The sequence below is a fragment of the Ixodes scapularis genome, unplaced genomic scaffold (assembly GCF_016920785.2).
Source record: "Ixodes scapularis isolate PalLabHiFi unplaced genomic scaffold, ASM1692078v2 PGA_scaffold11__112_contigs__length_91849675, whole genome shotgun sequence".
NCBI classification, from domain to species: Eukaryota; Metazoa; Arthropoda; class Arachnida; order Ixodida; family Ixodidae; genus Ixodes; species Ixodes scapularis.
Genome location: NW_024609837.1, coordinates 11265817 through 11276068, shown reverse-complemented (window position 1 = coordinate 11276068; position 10252 = coordinate 11265817). Strand labels below are relative to the sequence as shown.

The 10252-nt window shown below is 44.0% G+C and overlaps 1 protein-coding gene across 2 annotated transcripts; it reads right to left on the bottom strand.

The window, feature by feature from the left end:
- Nucleotides 1-7: 7 nt before the first annotated feature.
- Nucleotides 8-6322, bottom strand: LOC8043624 (alpha- and gamma-adaptin-binding protein p34). Of its 2 annotated transcripts, XM_029974540.3 has the most exons (9): nt 6001-6320; nt 5738-5925; nt 4382-4481; nt 4145-4234; nt 3284-3352; nt 3140-3220; nt 2981-3073; nt 765-814; nt 8-170 (listed from the first exon to the last, which is right to left on the bottom strand). In XM_029974540.3, the coding sequence occupies exons 1-9, from the start codon at nt 6068-6070 to the stop codon at nt 87-89; spliced, it is 825 nt and encodes a 274-aa protein (XP_029830400.1). In that variant the 5' UTR covers nt 6071-6320; the 3' UTR covers nt 8-86. The 2 variants fall into 2 exon arrangements, with proteins under 2 accessions (XP_029830400.1, XP_040355814.1); XM_040499880.2 differs by having other exon boundaries at nt 3140-3352; nt 6001-6322.
- Nucleotides 6323-10252: the final 3930 nt, after the last annotated feature.

Below are 10252 nucleotides of genomic sequence, written 5' to 3'. Positions count from 1 at the left end.
ACGCTTGTTATGGTTCTACAGGCTTTATTGTTGGCATGACAACAGTGGAATCTTATGTACAGAAGAGGACGGCGGAGGCTGTCTCTCTACTTCTCTGCCTCGTCGTCGGAGCTGAGGCCACAGACCTCGTCTTCTTCGCCTCCGAACGCTCTCCAGAACTGAACGGCAACCTGGGGGTTTTCAGTTTGTAAACTCTTTGTTACAGTCGCCAGTCTAACAATGTGCAAAACTGCGAATCCCCTACGGCATGCAAACGTTGGGCCCGGCTCGCCAGGCCTAACATGTGCTGTGGAACAGCATCATGATTCTAATACCGAAGGGTCACAAGCCAAGGGTTAAATGTCTCTGTAGAAGCTCCATGTTCAAATTACAGGATAGATAAGACTTGTGCATTTGAATCGGTTGGCAGGTTGCGCCACCTAGCCAGTGGTTTTAATTGAACAGATGGAAATCGAGTGTTAGGAGATATTAACTTTTAACTGAAGCAAGTGGTGGTGCTATCCGAGACACATTTAAACTATGTTCTGCTTTAGTTCAAATGCAGAAGAAAGTTAGAATGGTGGGCTGTTCATATTGGCATTGATTGCATTGACATACCATGAGCTATGTCGATGCTTGGCGAGCCTATCCTGCCCGAGGGGACGTCCGAAGGATAGACGTGTCTCACTTGGAATGTTCCACCATTGCTTGAGATTCGGTTTGATGAAAGCTCAAAAGAGACTGATCGTCGAAAAAGCGTGAAGAAGAAAGTTATGTGGGCCTACCTTTTCAGCAAATTTCTTCCTGTCTTCTCCAGACAACTTGTCTGCCTCCACTGTGGGTAAGATCCATACACCGTTTCATTTTAAAGAAACATTCCCACGGCTTGAAAGATCTTAAAAGGGAACACTACCCAAAAGAAAAAACATTTCCGCAAAAAAAAAAAAAAAAAAGATTTTGAAAAATGTATTTACAACCACCAACATCTAGAGAGTGTTCCCAGAATGTTTCAATTGTTTACTCTGCATAGTTATTTTTGTACAAATTATTTTCGGTCCACCGATACTAAAGAAAAGGCGGAGGTTCGAGCACTTGGAACACATATTTCTCCGTTCCACTTATGGGCATAAATTTAACTCGAGGAAAGGCTTGCTCATTCTTTTTCCTAACTGGAATTTAATGGGGCAATGCAACTGTGGCATTTTTTTTTTTTTTTTACTTTGTAGAAGTCTATAAAATGTGTTAAGATTTTGTTGATGACATAAAAGACAAAGTATTTATTTGATTTCTTCAGCATGATGTTAGGATAAAATCAATTTCTGGAAATATTGCTTTCACACTTGCATTTTCCAGGCATTCTGTTGCGTATCTAGTGAAGATGTTGGGTATTCCATTAGATTTTGTAGCGTGAGCTACACTGGCCGAAGTTGAGCAGTTTTGTGTGGCTCCCAAAAAGCCATGCTGCGCATGCGCGAGGAGCAGCGACGTCGCACGGCGCACAGCTGGTGTGCCAGAGCCGGTCTGCGCATTCCAGAGGAGTGACGTCATAGTCGCAACAGACGTACAGGCGCCGCCGCGTGCCCAGTTGTGCGCCTCCGTTGCGCAGTAGCCAAGTCTGACGCTGCACTGGAGCTGCTTCATAGCGCCTCATTTTGTGCACATAAGCTCACGCTACGTATATCCTGGCATAGCCGAGCTAAGCCACCGCAATTTTTTAATGATAGTTTTCCTAAACAATGTCTGTGTGTTCCTGATAAAAACAACCAATTTCTTTTACAGAAGCTTTGCACTGCATTCTGCCTCGAAACTGCCAGTATATACTGCATGTTTCATTTATACAAGACCAAAGGTTAAAAAAAAATTGACCCTTTTGGGTAGTGTCCCCTCTTAATGGGAGACCCTAGTCTCCCATTAAGAATAGAGAACAGTTTTCTGTCATTTTTGATGCAATTTGTATTAAATTTTCATATCTACTATAATTTCTTGTACCTAGCACAAACCTGTATATAAATATAAGCTCAGTTTTTTTCTATTATAGATTTTAAGAAAATCCTAAACTTTATCATAAATGTGATAAAGTTGAGGTATTCAGTATTCCGGACCAACTTATTTTCAATACCCCTATCAAAAACTGTGGCACAAGGTATTTCGGCATGTTCTACAAACAGTAGCGAGTGCAACAAAGCCATTATCACTTTAGCATCCTTCTATAAAAAAAGTTGAGTAAAACTTTTTGCTGATAATTAGAAATGAGTCATTAAAGTCTTGGCCAATTAGAAAATTTTGTAGGTAGCATTTTTCAGAAATAGTATTCTCGTTGCACTCTCTGATTTATGAAGTATTAAACCCTAAAAAAAACATTCGGTTCCAAGTCCTAGATATAAAGATACTGGGACAAACATTTGTGTTGACACAAAAAAAAAAAAATTTCGATGAACCAGAAAAAGCTTTTCAAAAGATGCTTGCAGACATACAAAACTTTGAATCAATGTAACTATATAATGTGCACTTCCTGAGTGTAATACATCCGTACATGCTTGTGACTCCAAATAATAATTTTAAATTAATCTTTTTTAAATTTTATTTTTTATATAGACTGTACAACGAACCTGATAAATTGGGGCCTAGACTTAAGAACTTGAAATTCTTTCTCGAAGTGTATGTAGTAATACTTACTTTTTTTATTATTATTTACAATAGCAATATTAATTTAGGGTTGCGTGTCAATTTCACTGTGTGGTCGTAACACTTTCTTTGTAAACTCTGAGCGATTGCATAAAACCTCAGTTTTCCGCAACTAAAGTGCCTTAAGTCGGTGACTGGTTAAGAATTCAGTGGACTCCACCTCCAAAGCAAGCTTTCTGCCTTTGATAACACTTACCACTCGAGCATCCAAAGCCTGGAGGAAAGCAAAAAGCAGGTGCTGGGCCCTGTCACTGACTACGGCTGCTACTATAGCGCACGTTGGCCTTCAAACAAAACGTCTTCCAGGCAGACCCACCTTTCATATCCTGAAACTTTGCAAAGAGCTCTTCAAACGACATGTCGTCTCCGTCAGCCATGGCCTCCGAGAACAACTCTAGCTCCCTTTGTGCTAAAAAATAAGTTGACTCAGTAAAATTTTTAAAAAATTTAACGACCTCCTTTTCCAAAGATTTACCCGTCATGAGTTCGGCCTGGCTGCCGTCGCTACCACCTCTGGCCGTCAAGCGTTCACGTGTTCCTCCTGGTCTCGTGGAATCTGTTGCGGGGAGAGAGGAAAGGCGGTCAGGGACCGTGCAACGTGTTCTCGTGTCGCTACGACCTTTCATCTCCAGGTTTGGCCAGGGGTGAGCATGAAGTGCCTCCACGATCCTCTTCACACCCGTGGCATCTGGAAGTGCCAGGGGTGCAATCCTTTTTCAGAACAACATAAGTGTTGAGTGTGATACACACGTGAGGAAAACCATGCCCTTAGCAACTGCCGCTGACGCTATGATGTGACCGAATGCTGCACTGCCATGTCTACGCGGCGGCAACAGTTGCTATGGTTACACCGCACGGGAGCGCAATATGACACGCATTTTGCTCACTGGGTTTCATGCTTTAGGACTCCTAAGGTTTCGGACTCCAGCTTTATGCACTCAATAGTGACCTTCTGTTTTACACTTTGCCAGTTTACGCTGCGCCAGTTTAGGCTGCACGTTCAGATTTGCGCAAACTCCTCAAATTCTCCGTTTCACTTTTTTTTTTGCCAAGTTTTTGCATTGGCGGTTGTTTTGAAAGAGAATGTTGAGAGCTCTGGTGAGTGATCTGTTCACAGTTGGAAGAAGTGCACATTTCAACTTCCCGCTCTTCGTTGTAGCATTTGCCAACTATCTTTCCAGGGTTTGCTTGCATTTGGTTTGTTATTATTGGTTATGTAAAAGTACTCCTTTCCAGTTTAAACACGATTTTAGCAGGCATGAGCCATATGAGCCAAAAGCCACTTAGTAAGCGCATTATTTTTACAAGGTCTATAAGCTTCTACACTGCTTCATTACACATACCGAGGAGGAGCTCTTCGGCTGCCATTCAAGGGAAATGGGGGTTCCTCGAGATAAGGAAGTTCGAAAATACCCACAGTACAACACAGTTTCTGCACTGTTGCAGGCTTTGTTTAACGATGATTTCAAGGGCCACTTACCTTCCTCATCGTCGTCCTCGTTCGGCCGTGTCTCGATGAGCTCGCATCCGCGGTCAATGCACCACTCGAGCACTTGCTGCCTCGACATTCCTGTAAGCAAATAGGGCCACTTTGCAGCTGTACCATTGGAGCAAAGGAAGCCGACATCTTTCAGAGGCTTGTGACTGCATTGTGTGAGTGTCCCCCCTCCTTTTGTGTGTGCTTTTGTGCATTGTAATGTCGGAGGTATTCGCTTACCATCTGCTTCATTGTTAGCGGGACAGCGGCCACAGACCAGGAGGACAACCTCGCAGCTGCATTTTTCTATCCACTTGGCTGCCGAATCTAGACTCTCCTTCTGCACGGAGGAAGAGTTTCAGCCCAGATTTAGTGACGGTTCTCGGATTGATGCCATGAGGAAGGATGTTTTCTTTTAATACTCAATCAATCAATAATTTTTATTCACTTCCCAGTCGCAATAAAAACACTGCATAATACATCTGCAGCCTGTTTGGCGATTATGAATGTGGCGGTTTCCTGACACACATGCTTGTGACATACAAATAATACAAGCATCGGTTCCGAAACTGGCAAGGTCAGCAAGATTGAAATCACTGTCGTACACATGTGGTCATGTGGTCTACCTACTTCAAGAAACACATCTGCATAAACCCAGACTAGAATTCTAAGAGATGGGAAAATCCATGATTCTCAAAACCACTGCCGCCACCTGTCAAAATAGAGGTTCGAAAGTATGCGGCTCTCCTTCCCTTAATCCCTCTCTTCACAATGGTAGAGGGTGGAGGGAAAAAGTCATCTTTATACAAACCTGGTGGCATAAGGTAATCCACAGTAGGCACAAAAGTTACATTTAGGGAGCTGCGATGGGGCCCACAGGATCAAACTTCATTGCTCGAGGTTTGGTAGAGCACACATTCAGTCTTGCGGAGCAGTAATTTCGAAACTGGTGGGTTAGAAATTGCTCTACCTGGAGGAGTTTTGGGGCAGATTCCAAATGGGCCCCTTAGCTGCTCGGAGTGATGTACTGCTTACGGACAGAGTTGCTAATTACCAGTTGTTTGGGATGGGGATTCCTGTGAAGGTTCGAAACAACTTGTAAGGTTTTTTATACGTGGTTTACAATGATGTCACATCACCTACCATTGTGGTGGTGTTGCTGCTGAGTGCCTAACCTTTTGCAGCATTTATTCTGCACGAGTTTGTTCCCATCAACAGCTGTAAGGTTAGCAAGGCCCACTAAGCCGACTAGGGGTATAAAACTCGCCCTCCAAAACTTGTTTGATTTAGTCCAGTTCGTAACGAGATTACACTGTGTCATTCTGAAGTCTGGCGTAACTAACAAGCACGGGAAAGCCTATGGGCGACGCAGTAGCATTCGATTCGAAACTTGGCTCGATGGCGCCCGCACTTCTTTGTATGCGTTTGAAATTAACTCCTTTTAGGGAAGACACCACGAACTAAGGTGGTCGGAACTTGGAGGTAAGAGCTCGTGAACGAGCCTCCTGGAAGCTTCAAAGTTGTGATTTAGCTTTGATGGCCACAAGAACTAGACTCGGAACTGACCTTCTACAGGCCACAAAATCGCGAAGTCACCTGTCCCGGGTCGAAGAGTACGATGAGTCCATGGATGTTTTCAGCCGAGTCATCGTAACGGGACACTGGCGCGGAAGTGCTGTGGAGGTAGATAGTTGCAGTGTAATACTTGGTCTCGATCGGCCACGGGAAGGCTTTGGTGTCGTCGGCCACTTGCGCGGGTTCAGGAAGTTCCGAGTGCACGATTTCTTGGAAGACGAGAGCGGGAGGTCAGTCACCCTATGCACGTTCGTTCGTTCTTTGTGGGCTACGTTTTGCCTTACCTTTGATGAGCTCCTCGGGGCTGTCTTCGCAACAGCTGACGATCAAGCATCCGTCCAACCTACCGTTCATCTTGATGGCGTTCGGATGACTTGGTGGAGATACGCAGAGAAAATTAGACCCGAGTGCTTGGGGGAGTGCGGCAAACTTGATACATCGCTTCGTCACTTCGTGAGTAGCGATCACCAGTTTCTATCATCCAATTTTACATACAGAACGCAAGTTGCAAGTATTGCCAGAGTCGCAAGATGTGGTCGAAAGAGCACGCGAACGACGCAAACCCGAGGTGCCCGAGGGGTACATGAATGAACAGAGCTCCATGTAATTAAAGTATTTTTCATATGAATGGATGGATGGATGAATACGGCTGAGCCCTTTGGATCGGGCGGTAGCTTACGCCACCTAGCCATTTTGTTTTACCATTTAAGCTTAGAATATTTAAATGTGAGATCTATATTCACTCCGCAGTGCAAAGAAAGTGAGGCTATGAAACCCCCTTGCCATCAGTGAATAAGAAAATACCTAGTTTTCTCTCGATTTCTGCCACCATTCACTTAATCTTTGCTTGGTAATCTCTACAGTCTTGAAATCCACTCTCCCTTCGCTGTCTCTAAAACCCAATGACTTTATTAAATCTATGTTGTCTTCGGTAGGCATAGGGTGAAGCCCTTTACAGTAGAGTATCAAGTGCTCAGCCGTCTCGTCCTCCTCTCCACAAGCAGTGCACACGGTATCAATTTCCTGGTACTTCACTCTGTATGTTCTGGTTCGCAGAACACCCGTTCTTGCCTCAAACAGCAATGAGCTTCCCCTAGAATTGTCATAAATGCTTTCTTTGGCAATAACTCTTTTGTTTAATCTATAGCTTTCCAGAGCCGTCTTTGTCTGCATTCCCTCTAGCCACCGATCTCTTTCTGTGGCCTTAACTTTCTTCTTAACTGAGACTTGCTCTTCCGTATCTTCGCTATAGCCCAAAAACTTTCCTCTTAATTTCCTAGTGCGCTGTCTCCACTTGGTGTCTACACTCCTCATGTATAAATAGCTGAAAACCTTTCGTGCCCATTGCTCCCCGTCCATTAGCCTCAACCTATCCTCAAATTCTACCTTGCTCACCGCTTCCCTGCTCTCAAATGATGCCCATCCCATGTCTCCTTGTACTCCCTGGTTTGGCGTTTTGCAATGTGCCCCCAAAGCCAGTCTACCTACTCCGCGCTGTTTTATTTCTAGTTTCGCATGCATTTCGGATTTCATGCATAGCACTGCGTTTCCAAAAGTCAAGCCAGGCACCATGACCCCTTTCCAAATCTCTCTCACCACCTCATACCTGTTGTAATTCCAAAGTGCTCTATTTTTCATTACAGCTGCATTTCTGTTGCCCTTACCTATTATATACTTTTCATGGTCTCTCAGATATTCTGCACCATCACATATCCATACTCCTAGGTACTTGTATTTACTAGCTCTCTCAACTGTAATATTCTGTATCTTCAGCCTCTCAACTTCATCCTCGTTAAAAATCATGACTGCCGATTTTTCGCTACTGAATTCTAAACCTAATTCCTCTCCTTCCCTACCACAGATGCTCATTAATTCCTGCAACTCTGTCCTGTTGTTAGCCATTAGTACAATATCATCCGCATACATCAATCCCGGTAAGGATTGCTGAATTTTTTGGCCTAGCTTACTGTAAGAAAGGTTGAACCCAAGCCCACTCTTCTCTAGTCTATCCTCCAATCCTCTCAGATACAACATAAACAGCAAAGGCGATAACGGGCACCCCTGCCTAAGGCCTCGTCTTATCTCTATTTTTCCTGTCGCCTTTCCTTCCCATGTTTTAATCACCTTGTTATCTTTGTAAATGTTCCTTAATAGTGCTGTTAGTCCTTCATCTAGGTTTAAGTTCTCCATTATGTCCCACAGGTTTCTTTGGTTCACATTGTCATAGGCACCCTTGATATCCAGAAATGCCAGCCAGAGCTGTCTGTTTTCTTTTTGCGCTATTTCTATACACTGTGTTAGAGAAAATAAGTTGTCCTCCAACCTTCTTTGTTTTCGAAACCCGTTCTGTAACTCGCCCAGTATGCCCTCGCAATCTACCCATTCCTCCAGTCTGTTCTTTATAATCTGCATTACCAACCTGTAAATAACCGGTGTCACGGTTATAGGACGATAATTCCTAATATCAGACTTATCTCCCTTTCCCTTATATATCATACTCATCCTACTAAGCCTCCATTCATCTGGAATATTTCCTTTTGTTATCATGGTACTCACTACCTCCCTTAGTTTTGCCTTAGATTTAGGACCCAAATTCTTCACCAGCTTAATAGGGATACCATCTGTGCCTGTCGACGTGCCACTAGGGACTCTTCGTTCCGCCTTTTCCCATTCTCTTTGTCCAAAATCCGCGATGTCACAAACTGGACTGCTACTTCCTTCGGTTCTCCTATCTTCCACATGTACCCGTTCCCGAAATTTCTCCTCCATCACTGCTCCTATATATTGTATCGCATCATCTCCCTCTAATTGATCTCCCTGATGCGAGAGTATGAACCTCTGTCTAGCTTGCGTCGTTTCACCGAGTGAGTTCAAGTGCTCCCAAAACTTCTTGGCAGCGTTTCTATCTTTCTTACTTACATTACTCATCCATTCCTCACCCTTTCTCTGAATTTTCGCATTGATCAAACTGGATGCCTCTCGGCGACATGTTATAAAATTGTCCCATTTTCTTTTTACTTCCGTTTCGGACTCCCCACTACGCTTGGAATACCTGTGTTCTCTAGAGGCTTCCTGACGTTTTTGTATCGCTTGCTTCACTTCTTTGTCCCACCAACTTTTTGGTCTATGTCCTTGCTTCCCCTTTCGTTTACTCTTAACTTTGTCTAGTTCTAGAGCAAAAAGCCTAGTTAGGCTCTCATAGGTCCAATCTGTATGCCGTTGCCCTGAAACTGCTGCCTCTATTCTTTCAACAACTATTTCCAACTCTTTGTCGCTGCAGAAAGTTTGCTTTGAATTATGTTGTCTAGTTTCAGCATTTACTTCTCTGGCAAAATTCAGCTTAATACGTTTGTGATCACTACCAAGACTTTTGGAACCTTCTTCATCTATTTTCATTACTTGTAACTTACCATATATTTTGTGTGACATGAGTACGTAATCTATAGTTGAATGTAGATTGCCAGTTTCCCAAGTTATGTGCCCGTCACACTTCTGACTGGTATTACATAAAACTAAATCATGCTTTTCCACCAGTTCTAGTAATATGCTTCCAGTTGAGTCCGTATACCCATCCAGACCCTCAATATGGGCATTCATGTCTCCCATAATAATTATTTCAGAGCCTTCTCCTAGTTCACTAATGTCTCTTGATATGCAATCAATCATTTTTCTGTTTTCCTCTTTAGCACCTGTCCCTGTCCATAAGTAAACCACTCCAAGGACTGTTGATTCCCCAGCGACTTTTCCTTTCAGCCACAAGTGTTCGGCGCACTCCTTTCTGATCCTTTGAAAGTTCATATTCTTCTTAATAAATGCTCCAATTCCACCTCCCTTCCTCGTTCCCTCCATTCTGTTGCATTCTTCCCACACATAGTCAGGGTTGCAAGGTGGCTGCTCCATGTCTCTGAGATGTGTTTCCACAAACCCATACACCATTAAATCCTCCTTTCTTAGTTGCTCCTCTACCTCTTCCCATTTTAACCTATTTCTACCACCCTGCATGTTAATATATCCAATGTCCGATTGTGCTGTTTTTTTATACCTGTTCTTACGTTTTCTCTTCTTTTTAACCCTGGGTGCCTCTCCTGACTTTGTTGGGTTTTCAGTTACTTCAGTGCCCCCAGGGCCCTCGGTCCCCCCAAAAAAGCAGTCACCGTGCGGCCCATTCTATCCCCCACCCTGTATCCCGTGGCCTCACTGTAGTGAATGCCATCTGCAAAAGGGCGGGAGCCAGCCTCGTACACTTCTCTGTTTACTTCCATTACGTCGTACCGAAGCTGTCGACTCATACCCTTAATTACTCCGTTGGCTTCGACAACCCTCCTCTCCGTTAACCCGGACTGCCCCCGAACTTCTGGAATGGTGCACACAACCACATGCACATTCTCAGACACGTCCCTCAGCTTACGTATTCCCACGTTTAGCTGCTTTCCGAGGTTCTGGCTCCTACCCTTCAGCACATCATTAAGCCCCGCATGAACTATTACTAGGTTCCTTCCCTCCCGGTTATCCCACACCCCCTCACGTGCTGCGGTC

Coding starts and splice junctions, on each gene's coding strand:
- LOC8043624 (XM_040499880.2), bottom strand. CDS start 6,070: ATGAACGGTAGGTTGGACGGATGCTTGATCGTCAGCTGTTGCGAAGAC. Junction 3,353..4,144: donor CGAGGACGACGATGAGGAAG/GTAAGTGGCCCT, acceptor TGGCACTTCCAG/ATGCCACGGGTGTGAAGAGG. Junction 171..764: donor GGAAGAAATTTGCTGAAAAG/GTAGGCCCACAT, acceptor GAAAACCCCCAG/GTTGCCGTTCAGTTCTGGAG.